This window comes from Bacillus rossius, chromosome 2, assembly GCF_032445375.1.
Source record: "Bacillus rossius redtenbacheri isolate Brsri chromosome 2, Brsri_v3, whole genome shotgun sequence".
NCBI classification, from domain to species: Eukaryota; Metazoa; Arthropoda; class Insecta; order Phasmatodea; family Bacillidae; genus Bacillus; species Bacillus rossius.
Genome location: NC_086331.1, coordinates 4,079,216 through 4,097,947, shown reverse-complemented (window position 1 = coordinate 4,097,947; position 18,732 = coordinate 4,079,216). Strand labels below are relative to the sequence as shown.

General features: G+C 42.3%; 1 protein-coding gene across 1 annotated transcript in view; it reads right to left on the bottom strand.

Moving 5' to 3' along the window:
- Positions 1-273: 273 nt before the first annotated feature.
- Positions 274-18,732, bottom strand: part of LOC134529039 (PDZ and LIM domain protein 3) — a 155,912-nt gene continuing 137,453 nt past the window's right edge. Inside the window, exons 9-10 of the mRNA XM_063362735.1 lie at positions 6,789-6,948; positions 274-1,220 (exon numbers count right to left, since the gene is read on the bottom strand). Of these exons, the coding sequence (XP_063218805.1) occupies positions 1,134-1,220; positions 6,789-6,948 (247 nt within the window). The 3' untranslated portion in view covers positions 274-1,133. The remainder of the gene's footprint in view (positions 1,221-6,788; positions 6,949-18,732) is intronic.

Sequence of the window (18,732 nt, the reverse complement as noted above, 5' to 3'; positions counted from 1 at the left end):
GTCGATGGATTATATTCTTTTGAGAACTCTCAGCTATACAACATTTTAACTAATAATGCTCGAACCCATGTCAAATTACCTCGTTTATTCTTCAGGCTGGTCAGAAGTGTCAGACCTGAACCTCCCGCAGAGTAGCTGGGTCCACTTAACATCACCTTTATTTGATTTCGTTCTGGCCAATCCATTCTCTGGCAGGAACAACAACATGCAACACTTTTTTATGTTTATTAAAGATGGTTAAAAATTTTTTGAAAATTAATACTGTTAAATGTATTTATTTTAAAAACAAATAATTTTTTATTGCTTTGAATAAAATTCTTAACACTCAATAGAAGATCAGAAGCACTGAAGCAGAATAAATTCTCATGAAGGGCTAAGGCTAGGACATAACACCATGTAAAATAATATTTAATTTTTTTTTGCCAAATGCCAATTTGTAATCAAACTGATCACCAAAATATACAGGAATTTATTACAAACACATGTATTACAAAGGGGAAAATTTACAAGGTATTTTAAGGACTTCGAAACATACCAAACTATAACATTTCTCTCAACACTGAAGTACAGAAGAGCACATGATTTTGATGACAGTTTGATAATACATAAAAAACTGTAAGCTGTACCAACAAAATAGTTTTAATTACTTTTTAAGTTCACAGGAATATATTCTTATAAAGCAACTATTAATTTTTTTTTTACATTTAAAATAACATCCAAAGAGAAATTGGAGTGTGCCAAACAATCAATTATACAACTTCAACCGCATAGCAAAGGACTAATTTCTTTCACAAATCAGAGCTGTACTAACTGATTTACATGATTATTGTACACTGAATACAGATTAGCCAGCACAGGACATTCCACAAAGCACAACATTCAAAAATGAATGCAAAACAACAAATTTGACAATTGTGTGTGATCTACAGTGCAAGAAGCAAAGCATAGCTACTTTTTAAAGTGAAGGAACTAATTATTTATATGCTTGTATTGCCATTAGTGGTTACACAAACAACGGCCAGAATGTCCTATCCATGCATTCGTAACAATATATTACGTAGAGGATACTCTCCAAAACAAATCAAAGATGGTATCTCATGATTTCCCATATTTGCTCACAAAATATATCACATTTAAGATTCACCTAAAACTGCATACATTAGACGCTTGAAGCTGCCGCTTTGATGAATCGTTTCTTCAGGAGTTCCTAAGGCACTTAGCTGCAATAAAAAGAAATCAGTATTAATATCAAAATTTAAATAAAAAAAATATCTAGAAATACTACTTCAGAAACTATCATGTATTAACTGTAATTTGTTTACTGTAAGCTAAAAGGGCTTTGCACCAAATTAACATGCTTCAGTGTGACTTTGCGTTAAAAATTCTAGAACACTAGAACTCCAATGCCTTCTGTTATGTTGCCTACAAAGTTCACCAATACTGACATAATTTATACATCTTAGCTAGGAGTATGCAGAATTTCATAAGAGGGGGAGGGGGAAACCCATTTTGCCCACGCTTTGGTTTCCAATTTAATTATGTTTGCTGGTATAAATAATACATTTTTTAGGATTTCGGAGTGGAGGGGTTATTTATCCCAAATTCTCTCCACCCACCCCTCCTGCATACACCCTTGATCTTAACATGAAGCTTAGGCAATTTTTTCTAACACCAAACATTCACCCACTTTCCACTTCCGACCATAATAATTTAAAACTTAAATGAACTAAGGTTGTGAATACACAGGATGAGCCAGGATTGGACCCACACATTTCTGCGGAAGTTTCATCATATAAATGTAATCTCAATACATATATACAGATTATGGTCTAAAGTGCTTCACAAGATTGGTACACTCCTTAAAAGTTCCAGCTGAACCAGTCATTTATTGAAAGTAATAAATAAGGTAATGTTACGAATGCGAGGACCGCGACGCGCGCCAGGTTCGGAGCTGGCTGGCGGCCCTGCAAGGCCACTGGAGTCAGGCGCCTGTCACGTGGCCTCCACTGACGTAAGGCATGTGCACGCGTACCTGGCCGGATTACAAGGGTCGTCGCTACCCCGTCCCCCCCCCGCTCCCCGCGCATCGTCATCCTTCGACGCTGTTATCTATCGCTGAGCGGTCTTGGGGAATTTCGTGGGCCGCCGCGCGAAGTGCCGCGAACAAGCGACGCTATTCTTGATGTTTCGGGCGTCGGGTCGGCCCCGGATGATGCGACTCGTCACGGCTGCTCTCGTAGGTTCGAGAAGGGCGCCACGATACTTAAAGCAGCGACGCCGGCCTCCACGGGAAACCAGCGATGGAGTCCGTGGAGTGCCGCGTGAGTGGACAGTTCCAAGAGTTCGGAGAGTTCCGCGAGTGAAAGGAAGTGCGACATCGGCGAAGAGGTTGAGTGACCCCCTTCGAGAGTGGCGCGACACGGAGCGACTGGACCGCGAGAGTGCGACTGAGTGGCGCGAGACTGTGTGTGCGGACAGGCGCGAGGTAAGGGGCGAACCACTGTTGAGCCTAGCTCCAGTGAGGATTCCGAACTGCGGAACTGGACAGACATTGAGGGACTTGAGGATAAACATTTTTAAGTGCCAGTGATTTGTTATCGGACATTTTTAGTACACTTATTTATTAATGTAAATATTAGTAATTAACAAAACTGTTATAAAACTTAATTGGGCTATCCCTTACGAACCCAGTTATCCCCACATACGTCTTAGTATTTTAAATATAATGCAAGACGTTTGGATAATGTAAAATTGAACAAATTTCTACAAACACCGATAGTCCTTTTGCTGAAGTAAAATTATTTAATTGAAATAATTTAAGGTGACGCCCTTATTTCCCATAAATGTTTGTGACACGAAGGAATGATGAATTTTTAAAATGCTGATTATTAATCTACACGTTAAAAGAAACAAATAAAGGCTGCCTTGTTGTACTAGCCTTTACCCCACCGTTTTCGAGGAAAACTAGTATAAAATTTAGAACGAAATACTTCGACGTCTGGCAGGTGTACTATCCTCAGTTTGAAACAGCTGCCTAAAATAAGGGGCACCAATTGTAAAGTGATGTACACGTAAACAAAGATATTTTAAAGAAAACATTAAACTAATAATTAAACTGAAACAACTACAGGCGTAACTTAGAGTACATAAATTTCAATGCTAACCAACCATATGTGTTATTAAACACCCCAAGAGAGAAAAAAAAGCACCTTTATTTGTGAGAAAATATCTCATAAAATATATTTAGATAGATGATTAAATGACGTTTTACTTTCCATACCACAATCCACAAAATGTGGCACTTAAATTCTGAAGATAGAATTTTAAAAATGGAAGGTTTTTACCAAGGCCCAAAGAGCAGGCGACTATAGTTGAATTTAGCAAGGGCTCAAAGAATAGCATATAACTGTATACACATATTTATTTATATACACATATACTAATATTTATGTAAAACACATGTATATACGCATATGAAATGGCGTATTTCCAAAAAACTGCATTAAATCAAAATTCCCCATTACAAGAATCATTTAAAGAACGTACATTTATATGGTACCAATTCATTTAAACATATACACCTATAACATGTGTACACATATATTCACTTATAGATAGCCTATGTATATACACGTACAAATAACAATATACACATAAACATATACTTACACAAATGTGTTTGTCGGACAATGTAATCATACAATGTTCATATATTGCAAGCAAGTTGTGTGCAAGATGGCGGGACGGAGGGCGGCCTACCTTGACGGGGGCAGGTTTGCTTGTTTGTAGGACAATGGAATCAGACAACGCTCATGTATTGCAAGCAAGCTATGTGCAAGATGGCAGGGCGAGAGGGCAGCCTACCTTGACAGGGGCAGGTTTGCTGGGCGCCGGCTTGTTTGTCGGACAGTGTAATCAGACAGTGCTCATGTATTGCAAGCAAGCTATGTGCAAGATGGCAGGGCGAGAGGGCAGCCTACCTTGACAGGGGCAGGTTTGCTGGATGCCGGCTTGTTTGTCGGACAGTGTAATCAGACAGTGCTCATGTATTGCAAGCAAGCTATGTGCAAGATGGCAGGGCGAGAGGGCAGCCTACCTTGACAGGGGCAGGTTTGCTGGGCGCCGGCTTGTTTGTCGGACAGTGTAATCAGACAGTGCTCATGTATTGCAAGCAAGCTATGTGCAAGATGGCAGGGCGAGAGGGCGGCCTACCTTGACAGGGGCAGGTTTGCTGGGCGCCGGCTTGTTTGTCGGACAGTGTAATCAGATAGTGCTCATGTATTGCAAGCAACCTATGTGCAAGATGGCAGGGCGAGAGGGCAGCCTACCTTGACAGGGGCTGGTTTGCTGGGCGCCGGATTGTTGGTCGGACAGTGTAATCAGACAGTGCTCATGTATTGCAAGCAAGCTGTGTTCAAGATGACAGGGCGAGAGGGCGGCCTACCTTGATGGGGCAGGTTTGTCGGACAGTGTAATCAGACAGTGCTCATGTATTGCAAGCAAGCTGCGTGCAAGATGGCAGGGCGAGAGGGCAGCCTACCTTGATGGGGGCAGGTTTGCTGGGCGCCGGCTTGTTGGTCGGACAGTGGAATCAGACAGTGCTCATGTATTGCAAGCAAGCTGCGTGCAAGATGGCAGGGCGAGAGGGCGGCCTACCTTGACGCCGGCTTGTTTGTCGGACAGTGGAATCAGACAGTGCTCATGTATTGCAAGCAAGCTGCGTGCAAGATGGCTGGGCGAGAGGGCGGCCTACCTTGACGGGGGCAGGTTTGCTGGGCGCCGGCTTGTTGGTCGGACAGTGGAATCAGACAGTGCTCATGTATTGCAAGCAAGCTGCGTGCAAGATTGCAGGGCGAGAGGGCGGCCTACCTTGACGGGGGCAGGTTTGCTGGACGCCGGCTTGTTGGTCGGACAGTGAAATCAGACAGTGCTCATGTATTGCAAGCAAGCTGCGTGCAAGATGGCAGGGCGAGAGGGCGGCCTACCTTGATGGAGGCAAGTTTGCTGGGCGCCGGCTTGTTGGTCGGACAGTGGAATCAGACAGTGCTTATGTATTGCAAGCAAGCTGCGTGCAAGGTGGCAGGGCGAGAGGGTCGCCTACCTTGACGGGGGCAGGTTTGCTGGGCGCCGGCTTGTTGGTCAGACAGTGGAATCAGACAGTGCTCATGTATTGCAAGCAAGCTGCGTGCAAGGTGGCAGGGCGAGAGGGCGGCCTACCTTGATGGGGGCAGGTTTGCTGGGCGCCGGCTTGTTGGTCGGACAATGGAATCAGACAGTGCTCATGGATTGCAAGCAAACTGTGTGCAAGACGGCAGGGCGAGAAGGTGGCCTACCTTGACGGGGGCAGGTTTGTCGGACAGTGGAATCAGACAGTGCTCATGTATTGCAAGCAAGCTGCGTGCAAGGTGGCAGGGCGAGAGGGTGGCCTACCTTGACGGGGGCAGGTTTGTCGGTCAGTGGAATCAGACAGTGCTCATGTATTGCAAGCAAGCTGCGTGCAAGGTGGCAGGGCGAGAGGGCGGCCTACCTTGACGGGGGCAGGTTTGTCGGACAGTGGAATCAGACAGTGCTCATGTATTGCAAGCAAGCTGCGTGCAAGGTGGCAGGGCGAGAGTGCGGCCTACCTTGACGGGGGCAGGTTTGTCGGACAGTGGAATCAGACCGTGCTCATGTATTGCAAGCAAGCTGTGTGCAAGACGGCAGGGCGAGAGGGCGGCCTACCTTGACGGGGGCAGGTTTGTCGGACAGTGGAATCAGACAGTGCTCATGTATTGCAAGCAAGCTGTGTGCAAGACGGCAGGGCGAGAGGGCGGCCTACCTTGACGGGGGCAGGTTTGTCGGACAGTGTAATCAGACAGTGCTCATGTATTGCAAGCAAGCTGTGTGCAAGACGGCAGGGCGAGAGGGCGGCCTACCTTGACGGGGGCAGGTTTGTCGGACAGTGTAATCAGACAGTGCTCATGTATTGCAAGCAAGCTGTGTGCAAGACGGCAGGGCGAGAGGGCGGCCTACCTTGACGGGGGCAGGTTTGTCGGACAGTGGAATCAGACAGTGCTCATGTATTGCAAGCAAGCTGCGTGCAAGGTGGCAGGGCGAGAGGGCGGCCTACCTTGACGGGGGCAGGTTTGTCGGACAGTGGAATCAGACAGTGCTCATGTATTGCAAGCAAGCTGCGTGCAAGGTGGCAGGGCGAGAGTGCGGCCTACCTTGACGGGGGCAGGTTTGTCGGACAGTGGAATCAGACAGTGCTCATGTATTGCAAGCAAGCTGTGTGCAAGACGGCAGGGCGAGAGGGCGGCCTACCTTGACGGGGGCAGGTTTGTCGGACAGTGGAATCAGACAGTGCTCATGTATTGCAAGCAAGCTGCGTGCAAGGTGGCAGGGCGAGAGGGCGGCCTACCTTGACGGGGGCAGGTTTGTCGGACAGTGGAATCAGACAGTGCTCATGTATTGCAAGCAAGCTGTGTGCAAGACGGCAGGGCGAGAGGGCGGCCTACCTTGACGGGGGCAGGTTTGTCGGACAGTGGAATCAGACAGTGCTCATGTATTGCAAGCAAGCTGTGTGCAAGACGGCAGGGCGAGAGGGCGGCGTACCTTGACGGGGGCAGGTTTGTCGGACAGTGTAATCAGACAGTGCTCATGTATTGCAAGCAAGCTGAGTGCAAGACGGCAGGGCGAGAGGGCGGCCTACCTTGACGGGGGCAGGTTTGTCGGACAGTGTAATCAGACAGTGCTCATGTATTGCAAGCAAGCTGCGTGCAAGGTGGCAGGGCGAGAGGGCGGCCTACCTTGATGGGGGCAGGTTTGCTGGGCGCCGGCTTGTGCGGCGCGAACACCTTGTGTTGCACCGGGACAGTGACCTCTTGCACGGCGTCGCCGAGCTCCGCCTCTTGCAGCGCCTTGTAGGTCTCCGACTTGGCGGGGTCATAGTTCACAGCTTTCTTTAGGCTGTGTTGTCGCCCCGCAGTGAGCACAGTTGCGTCGGCCCAGGCCAACGCGTCGTTGCGATCGACAGTTTTGTTTGAAATTAATAATTGAAAACAGTTCATGTTGCATTCATCGTAAATTCATGACACACAAGAAAAAATTTATTAATCAAACAAAATAATTATCATTTCAAAAAGGATTGTCATTAACAATATTTTACATAAATGAATAGTTATACAATCATGTTAAACTCAAGATATTTTAAAGTTACCGATAACATTTAAAAAAAATAGAATTAACAGACATAAATATATTAATGAAAAGAGATTGATTCTCACTCATAAAACGTATTTGTTTCAAAGAAGTCATTAATTGCATTCGAATTAGCATCCACAATCTCACATTTTGGCAGCAGTTTTGGGGAATTATTTTCGCCAGGATTGAAGTCCAGTTGATGTCGGGCCCGTTGATTGTTGTTGTTGTTGTTGTTGTTGTTTGATTCGTATTTTTTCATCCAAGAAAGAAAGATCAATGAAAATACTATCATTAGAAATGCAGCATAAGTTCATTACAGCAACAAGTCAATTGATTCGTAGAGATCCGGAAATATAGAAAATTTGTATTGATTGCATTAATCTTTGTCTCATAAACGGACCACGATTCATTTTGCAATCGTTGGAGGTTTCTGGGCAATTTTTAAAATGGCGGAAGGCCACGAAGTCACTCAAGCCCGGTCGAGTGTAAATAAAACGATTATTTTCTTTGAGCCAGCGACCATAGGACGACTAAAAGAATGGCTCCAGCAAATTTTTTTTTTAGAAATCTGAGATACAAGTCACTTAAATTGTAATATTTCCGGGTCTTTACTGATCCATCATCTTATCTTACTTTCTACATTAACCTAACATACGACACTCTCGTTACTTTAACACATGTATGTGAGTAGATTCAGACATTCGCTTCTACTTGGGAGAGCTCTAAGGCCTACGCCAAATTAAACTCTTGTCACCTATTTGGACATGCGAAGCTAGTGAGAAAATAGATAATTATTTTAAACGAATAATTTTGTTATGTTTACAAAATGTTTCTTAAATCTCATAGTCTTGCAGGAAGTGTCAATTGCTACACGAACATGATAATTACATTAAATTTGTTACAATAAGTACACTTTATTAGTGACTGCTATAGGTATAAAGCCGAAACTACAGTATGAACACGAAGCAAAAAAAAAAAAAAAAAGGGTGCGTTAGATTTTATACTTACTTGGCGTAATAAAAACTAACATTCACTTCGCATGCAAATAATTTATAAAATAATAAAATGACTACAGTGATATTATTAATACTATTGGTAAAGTATAATTCAAATTAAAAACAAAAATCAAATAAATTCTCAGTATTCAATATTAACATAAAAATTTGTATAAAATTAGTTTTTTAATTAAGTAAAATAATCTATATAAATTTTAATTAATAATGAAAACAATTAAATATTCTCAATTTTTATTCTAATTAATTAATTTAAATTACTCATAAAATAATAATGTAATAATTTATAATTTACCTATAATGCAAATATATTATACATACGGGAACATAACCTCACAAACAGTCCCACGAAAATGGCCAGGAGACTATTAAACCTTCCACAGACACTCCCTACCAGTGACAATGGAAGTTTACAAGCAATCTGACATCGTTATACTTACGAAAACATAACTTCCCTTACATAAATAAACTTAAAACAATTTATTATCACAGTTTCTATCACTTATATGCACAATGTTTTTAATTATATAGACCAGTATTCAACACAAATCGCTAAAGTATATTATTTGTAAGCATATATATACTTTTCATTTGTATGTAGCCTTTTTTTAATCCTGTAAATGTTTGTTGCATGGTGCGCGTGCATCTTAAAAATTCAGTCTCATAATTTTTTTTTAATAACGCGCCTAAAGAAGTACAACTTCAAATACCTTTGCGAAAACCTTCGGTGGCAGACTTAACTTCAACGATGTGTATTTGCTGGATTGATTGACTTGACTACACTTAAATTGACGCCCCGCCCCGTGTGCATCCTTGTATCAGGAAAAGAAACGAGTAACAGGCGATTTGCCTAAAGGTGGTTTGCCTAAACATGAATTCGTTACGGCGATTTGCCTAAAGTCATTTCGCCTAAAGGCGTTTTGCCTAACGTCGAATTGCCTAACGGCTATTTGCCTAAAGGCGATTTGCCTAAAGGCGATTTGCCTAACGGCGTTTTACCTAAAATGTTACTATGATGACAAAACCTCGTTTTGCCTAACGGTGAATTGCCTAATGGCGAATTGCCTAACGGCGTTTTGCCTAATGGCGATTTGCCTAACGGCGTTTTGCCTAACTCCTATTTGGCCAACGGCGATTTTCCTAACGCGATTTGCCTAACGGCGATTTGCCTAACCGCGATATACCTAACGGCGTTTTGCCTAACGGCGTTTTGCCTAACGGCGTTTTGCCTAACGGCGTTTTCCCTAACTCCTATTTGGTCAACGGCGTTTTGCCTAACGGCGTTTTGCCTAAACGGCGTTTTGCCTAAAATTAGGCAAAACGCCTTTAGGCAAAACGACACATGCCCAAAGAAACCAGTGTAACCGACAGTTCATGTGTTGAGGAACGTGAAGTTTCCGCCCGACGCGTGTGTCTGGTTTACGATTCAGGGAGCGCGCACGAGGCAAGGAAGATGCTATAACTATCGCTCTCTTTTTCTTTGGGAATCCGAGAGCTGTCCGGGATTTAGAGGTAACCTGACAAACTGAAAGTCGTTAACTACTAGTTATTCCGATTTTATCTGCACACTTAAGTGGCTTGATCTGGTGTATAATCAATTATTATTTTCATTATAAAAATTGGTTACGAGAAATTAATACGTGAAACAAAAATTCCGTGTAGAGTACACTGGTTTGCAGAATGTTTTTTTTATATATATTTTTTTCTGTTTTGGAGATTTCTTATATTTGAAAACCAATGAACCGAAGTCATTCAGGGGCGCATGCAAACTTTTTTTATTCAAGGGGGTTTGAATACAAAAATAAAAAAAAATAAAATTAAGATATGTGTGTAAAAAAACTACGGAAATAGCAAGGGGTTTGGACCGTTATATTATCAATCTCAACACGAGTCACTTCTTGTGTAGCCTGTTCCAGGCGTTATGTCAGCTAACTATTCATCACCATATATAACATACCGCCTTTACCGGAATACCACAAATTTTTTCCATAACTTTGTGGGAATGGGGGATATGGGAAGAACTCCATCCTGTTGCCAAATAAAGTTTACAGGTGTAAAAAGGTCTTTAATTGTGACCTTGAACCAACTCACTACAACGCTTACAGTTGATACTATTTAATTTTATTATATCTGGGAGTTTATTTTATGGACATACTGTATTTTCCCAAATAAGTGCTGCCGACAGTCCATGTTTTTATATCAGATATTTACATCGATATTGCTTGCTATTTATGACGTGTTCTTGTACGCGTTGTATTGGCACATCCTCGGAAAAAATTCAGAGTCGTGATTGAATTGGTTGGCCACGAGTTTTAAACAAACCGCTTTGTTATCGTTCAAAACATCTGCACGAACAAATAGAAAATTCACAGGCCTGTGTTGTGACGACAAATGACTGCGCAACCATGCCGCAGGTATAATCCATCCGTCCAATCCGTCAAAAGTATGAAGCCGGCATTGCAATAGCCCGTCGCGTCCTTCGTCAGCCACTACTCGTCTGTCTTGGTACTTTCCCATTTCAACGCTGCCAACTGTTGACAAAACCTACATTTTGGAGAAAATTTCTCTTATGTAATTAGATGAGTTAAAAAAATCTGGTTAGCTGAGCATTTATAATTCTTTAAACTCAATTTTGTTTTCACGTTTCCAAAGTTACCATGCGTTATTAATTATACTTTTGTGGCCAGCAAGATTTTCGTTTCATAAAAAATTCTTTAAAATGTGTACAAACGTAAGTTAAAAAAATAATTATTGAATCAGCTAAACAATGGACACGTCGTAGTTTACCTACTTCTCGCTAGGTGGCAGTACTGTCAAGTTTTGTCCAGAACTCCCTCCGTATACAGTGCTGTCCGCACACAGTTGAGATTTATTCGTTTATGCGCGTGGATGTAGTGCGTATGTTTGTGTTTTGTGGTAAAGATTTTTGCGACGCAGTTAATATCTGGAAGCGTCTCACGACACTGTTGGTAAGCGAAACTGAATTATATGTACACAATGTCATATTTATAGGGCGTTTTTGAACATACCGTTTAGGGATGCTCGTATTGGCAACAGTTTTTATGTTATGTTTATTAGTTCGAGCTATTGCGTTGCGGGTAGCCACGGACACTCCAAAAGAGGGTAGCTGCGGACACATCATTTGATATGTAAAACATAATATTCTTTGTTTAGCAGGTTAATTATTTTTATTAATATATTGGGGTCGTATGTTACAGTTGTTAGACGCAACAATCATGCCGAAATTCAAAGGAAGAACTACCAATAGGGGATCGTGGAGTGAAGTTACAATGAAAATTGCTGTAGAACATGTGTTGAGTGGTAAAATGAGTGTACGAGATGCAGCAACACATTTTAATGTTCCAAAAAGTTCTGTTCGATACACTCAGCCTACACAACAGAACCCTGTTTTGTTGCTGTTAGATGGACATTCTAGCCACAAGAACCTTGCTGTGCTATGCTATGCTAGGGAACATAATGTCCACATGATAAGCACTCCTTCTCACACTACTCACAAACTCCAACCATTGGACAGAACTTTCATGAAGCCATTTAAGAATGCTTATGCTGAAAGTTGTGCTCTGTGGATGCGACAAAATGCTGGTCTAAGAATAAAAGAAAATGAAATAGCAGGACTGGTTTCAAGTGTATATAGGAAGTCTTGTCGTCTTGATATTGCAAGCAATGGGTTTTCTTGCACAGGCATCTATCCTTTGAACCCTGGAGTTTTCTCTGACCTAAATTTTATTCCATCACTTCTGACAGAAATTCCTGAAGCACCTGAAGTCGAAAATACAAGAGCTCCTAGCAATGATCCCGTTACTGCTACACAACCATCTTCCAGTTCAATCTCTAATCAGGCAACAGAAACACATAGGCCTATTCCAATGACAGAAAACTCTGATGATCCTGTGAAATCGCCCAGATCAATCACTTCTAGGCCGAATGTTGAAGACAACAACCATCCCTCAACATCAACGAATGTTACAAATGTTTTGAAAACCTTGTCACCTCTTCCAGACGCCAGCAAAAGAAGAAGTTCATATAGGAAACGAAAAGCTCAGCGAAGTGAAATTCTAACTGCAAGCCCTTACAAAGAAGCTGTGGAGCTTAAGACACGACCAAAAACCAAAAATATTCTACGAAGAAAACCTAGCAAACTGTCACTTACTGTGGAACCGTCCAAGTCGAAACAGTGTCGGAAGAAATTGTCAAGGAAAACATCTTTACCAGTAACGAAGACAATGTGCATAATCTACTGTGACATTTTTGAAGAAAACTGGTTTCAATGTTGTACATGTAAGGGATGGGCACATGAGGAATGTGCTGGAGTTCATCCAAATGATGTATCCTTTTACTGTGATTTGTGCTTAATGAAGAAATGATGTGTCCGGGTCTACCCGACGTGTATCGTTTCTGTGCAAAAACATAAGCAAGTAGTATGTAAATGACGGTCCGAGATCAGGCTTCAGGCTGTGGTGCCGGTGCCGGTGTCCGCCATCTTGGATTTGTGACGTCACGGCGGCAAAAATTCCTCAAAATTCCTCAAAATTGACTCAAAATGACTCAAAATTTCCCGTTTTAAGAAAAAATTTCCCGTTTTCGAGGGAAAAATTCCCGTTTCGAGGGAAAATTTCCCGTTTTATTCCTTAAAAATCCCAACGGCTAGAAATGTCCTGATAGAGGCTTAAGCATCCTTAACTCAAGCCTCAGTTAAGCCTCTATCAGGATGTGACCTTGACCTTTGACCTTGACCCCGAAAGCCATCTTGGATCCACCATCTTGGATGACGTCATTTCGTTTTCTCGAACATTCCGGCATTGTGTTATCCGCCATTTTGAATTATGACGTCACTGTTGCAATTTCCGTTACGGCCGCCATCTTTAACTTTTTTATTATCCGATTTTAATAAAAAAAAATTAAAATTTATTAAAAAAATTCAAATAATAAAAATTTAATAAAAATATTTAAAAAGCATACTTTTTCGACACGGAGCTCGGAGTCCTCGGTTCGAACCCGACGAGTGCAAAAAAATTAAAAATGACGACCGATCCTTCCCTCGTGGTGGGTGCTGGCAGACTGACTCCCACCACTTTTTACCATCATCTAGTATGACGTCATGTCCGCCATCTTGTCCTCGTCTGCTGGAAGCCATCATCATTGTATCGTCGGCTAGAGTGCGCCGATGACATGTTAGTTTAATTCGTATCCGCTAGAGTGCAGTTATAATTTATTACTGTGACACCCGCCATCTTGTCATTTGGCCGCCATCTTGAAAATCCGTAATTATTTAGCTAGAAATTCGGGAAAACTTTCAAAATTCATTAAATAAATCACTCATTAATTTACATATTGATTCGATCGATTCCCGTCCTCGGTTCGATCTTGGATGATGCAAAAAAAATTAAATATAACATCAATTTAACATAATAGTAACAGGTTCGAGGAATTAAACACTGCAAGTTCTTTTACAAACATAATATTTATTACATAATTTCTATTCTACTACAGGATCATTTGAGAAAGCCAGCAATCTTATAATCATTTAGTTCCGCAGCGGTGTGAAATGACTAATTCTTAGCTCCAATCGGTTTGTACTAGACAGAGTCCAGCCAGAACCTTTACAGACATAGTCCACCTCTTCTTGACAGAGTTTCTGGATACCGTTTTTAACAGTTTGCTTCACATCGTTAGAACTGTAAATTACTGCAGCCGATGTCTTGAATGCACACTTCTTCACTTTGTCATCTAACGGATATGGCTTTCCATATATACAGTCCAACCACAAGTTATATTTCAAAGGTCCGTTTGTTGCTACATCATCAGTAAGCTGATTGATTATGTCCTCTCTGATATCATCAAGAAAATTACAAATGTCTTTCGACTCACCTAACGTATTTAAATAATAATAGTCCTTCAATGTTCCACGAAATGCAGACTGCGCCAAGTAGAAGCCATTATCGTTCACTTGTAATGCTCCGAACACAGTCTTAGGTTTATTTTCCTGTTCAGACGTCATACCAATCGGTTGCTGCACATCGGTTTTCTTGCTTGTACGCTCACGAGCCTTCAACCTAAACCGAGGAGTCGAAATTTCTGCAGGTAGTTCAGCAGTAGGCACACGGACTTCACCTTTACAGTTTTTCGCATGTCGTCGCAAATTATCAATTCGAGTAAACCATTCATGACACTCATCACATCGAAACTTCATGCGAGATGGATTCTTCGTGCATTTGCTCCGCTCATGTCTTCGTGCATCATGGGAAAATGCGAACGACGTATCACAGTAGCTGCAAGGATACCGTGGTGATGAAGACGATCCTTTCAGACCCGATCCAGATACAGGCGTTACAACAGTAGTACCATTTCCAGGCATTCTCTTATGCACATCGATGCATCGTTGTTGCGACGAAACCTTTACTTTCTGCCGAACAGCAGGGCCTTTGCATGCCTTCATGTGCGTTTTCATATTATCTTTTCTGGCAAACTGCTTATGACATTTCTCACAAACAAACATTTTACGATATCGGTTCTTGACACATTCGCTCCTCTCGTGTCGCCGAGCATTGCTGCTGTTTGAGAAAATCTTGTCGCAATAACAGCACCGATGTTCGCTAGTTGTCAAATCAGCATCCATTGAAGTCTCCATCGAGGTCGTATCGTCGATCGTCGTGGTTTCCTGCACATCCAGCTCAGTAGTCATTAAGCTATCTTCTGCAGGTGGTATCACATCTGTTGAAATCTCCTCCAGTGTTGACATCGACGTTGTCAACGGAATCTGCTCCTTCTCCGTCGTAGCTGTCGTCAAGGTTCCCGTAGACGATGGTACAACCTCCATCGAGTTCGTCGTTAAAGTCGGTAAAGATGCCATCGAGTTCGCAAGAACAGGTAATTACATGATTAATGCACCAGAAGAAACAAACTAGGTGATCCTTACACCGACGACGTCAGTAACAAACTGAGCGTCCTGTTGTCTTGGACTCGCTTATATACATGCACCGTATGGAATAAAACGCTAGTCAAATCAAGAACCATTTACAATAATACTAGAGTCAAAACAACATTAAAATAGAAGGACCATCAACGAAAAGGCAGCACATTTGGAAGCACCGACAACGAAACGGCAGCACATTTGGAAGCACCGACAACGAAAAGACAGCACATTTGGAAGCACCGACAACGAAAAGGCAGCACATTTGGAAGCACCGAAAACGAAACGGCAGCACATTTGGAAGCACCGACAACGAAAAGGCAGCACATTCGGAAGCACCGACAACGAAAAGACAGCACATTTGGAAGCACCGTCAACGAAAAGGCAGCACATTTGGAAGCACCGACAACGAAATGGCAGCACATTTGGAAGCACCGACAACGAAAAGGCAGCACATTTGGAAGCACCGACAACGAAACGGCAGCACATTTGGAAGCACCGACAACGAAACGGCAGCACATTTGGAAGCACCGACAACGAAAAGGCAGCACATTTGGAAGCACCGACAACGAAAAGGCAGCACATTTGGAAGCACCGACAACGAAAAGGCAGCACATTTGGAAGCACCGACAACGAAAAGGCAGCACATTTGGAAGCACCGACAACGAAACGGCAGCACATTTGGAAGCACCGGCAACGAAAATCAGCACATTTGGAAGCACCGACAACGAAAAGGCAGCGCATTTGGAAGCACCGACAACGAAAAGGCAGCACCATCATCAAAAAGGCTGCACATTTGTCATTGGCTCCAATATTCATTGGCTCCAATATTCATTGGCTCCATTATTCATTGATTCCATCAGTCTATTGATTCCATCAGTCTAGTGACTCCATCTGTCATTGGCTCCTACAGTCATTGGCTCCTACAGTCATTGGCTCCAACAACTGTCTTTTGTCTCACCAACTCCAAATATATATATTTGGCTAGAATTCTACGAGTCTAAGAGACTATGAGACCACATGGCTACGAGTCTAAAATGATCTAGCTGGTTACGAGTTATACATGGCTTGCGAGGCTACAGAGCTACGAAGTTTCTAGTACACAGGTTTACATGACTGCGAGGATACAGGACTACAAGTCTGCAAGAGTACTTGACTACGAAGGTACTCGTCTACATGACTCCAGTTACCGCATCTGTCTTCGACGGAATTTTCTCTTTTGCTCCAACTGCTCCATCAGCATTATGTTATAAGATTACAAGGCCTCTTGCTTACGTAGCTTCAAGTCTACAAGCCTCCAATGCATCATGACTGCGAGACTACGATCAATGAGGTTACGAGTCTACGCGATTGCGAGTCTTCTAGGTTACATGATCGCGAGGCTATAGGACTACGAAGCTTCTAGAACGCATGGTTACGAGACTGCGAGGCTACAATTCTACGAGGTCCCAAGACATCCAGGCTACGCGACTACGAGCCATGAGGTTACGAGACTACGTGACTACGAATCTTCAAGTTTACGAGACTGCGAGGCTACAGAGCTACGAAGCCTCTAGTACACAGGTTTACGTGACTGCGAGGATACAGGACTACGCGACTTCGAGCCATAAGGTTACGAGATTACGTGACTACGAATCTTCATGTTTACGAGACTGCGAGGCTACAGAGCTACGAAGCCTCTAGAAAACGAGTTTACGTGACTGCGTGGATACAGGAATACAAGTCTGCATGAGTTCTTGACTACGAAGCTACTCGTCTACAAGGCTCCAATTGACACATCTGTCTTCGATGGAATTTTCTCTTTTGCTACATCTACACCATCAGCATTATGTTATAAGATTACAAAGCTACTTGCTTACGTAGCTTCAAGTCTACGAGGCTCCAATACATCATGACTACGAGACTACGAGCCATGAGGTTACGAGACTATGCGATTGCAAGTCTTCAAGGTTACGTCATCGCGAGGCTATAGGACTACGAAGCTTCCAGAACGCATGGTTACGAGAATGCATGACTAATTGGCCGCATGGCTACGAAACTTTATGTCTCTAACTGACTACAATAGCACTATTCAGTGGTGAGAGTTAATTTATTTCATGCAAAGGTACTTGCTGCAAGCAGTTCCACTTTTCAACATCAGATGACGTCACGTTTTGCTTGCAGGTAAAATAATATTTATTTATTTTATGCGGGATGCGGGTTGTTCACTATCGATCGCATAAGAAGAATGGCATCGATAGTCTTCAAGGAGAAGGAAGTTCGTCCTTCCTGCTAGTGCTTCTCAGATTTCTCACGGTCCGCCATCTTGGATTGTGACGTCACGGCTGCCATCTTAGATGGGTGTGACTTTGACCTTTGACCGAAACCGCAGGAATGATCGCAAGCACACGGATTAACCATCAAAATATATATAAGAATTATCAGGAGCACACGGAGAAAACCATCATAATATTGGCAAGAATAATCAGGAGCACACGGAGAAAAACGACACATGTTTTCTTTGATATCATAAAATTACAGAAAAAAAATATTTAGAAATAAAAAAAATTAATAAAAAAATTTAAAATAAAAACAAAAAATACATAAATAGATTCTTCTAGCTTGTAAACTTATCATTGCTGAGCAAAGATAGAGTTCTAGTACAAGCCAGAATTTTATGTATTTTTTGTTTTTATTTTAAATTTTTTTATTAATTTTTTTTTATTTCCAAATATTTTTTTTCTGTAATTTTATGATATCAAAGAAAACATGTGTCGTTTTTCTCCGTGTGCTCCTGATTATTCTTGCCAATATTATGATGGTTTTCTCCGTGTGCTCCTGATAATTCTTATATATATTTTGATGGTTAATCCGTGTGCTTGCGATCATTCCTGCGGTTTCGGTCAAAGGTCAAAGTCACACCCATCTAAGATGGCAGCCGTGACGTCACAATCCAAGATGGCGGACCGTGAGAAATCTGAGAAGCACTAGCAGGAAGGACGAACTTCCTTCTCCTTGAAGACTATCGATGCCATTCTTCTTATGCGATCGATAGTGAACAACCCGCATCCCGCATAAAATAAATAAATATTATTTTACCTGCAAGCAAAACGTGACGTCATCTGATGTTGAAAAGTGGAACTGCTTGCAGCAAGTACCTTTGCATGAAATAAATTAACTCTCACCACTGAATAGTGCTATTGTAGTCAGTTAGAGACATAAAGTTTCGTAGCCATGCGGCCAATTAGTCATGCATTCTCGTAACCATGCGTTCTGGAAGCTTCGTAGTCCTATAGCCTCGCGATGACGTAACCTTGAAGACTTGCAATCGCATAGTCTCGTAACCTCATGGCTCGTAGTCTCGTAGTCATGATGTATTGGAGCCTCGTAGACTTGAAGCTACGTAAGCAAGTAGCTTTGTAATCTTATAACATAATGCTGATGGTGTAGATGTAGCAAAAGAGAAAATTCCATCGAAGACAGATGTGTCAATTGGAGCCTTGTAGACGAGTAGCTTCGTAGTCAAGAACTCATGCAGACTTGTATTCCTGTATCCACGCAGTCACGTAAACTCGTTTTCTAGAGGCTTCGTAGCTCTGTAGCCTCGCAGTCTCGTAAACATGAAGA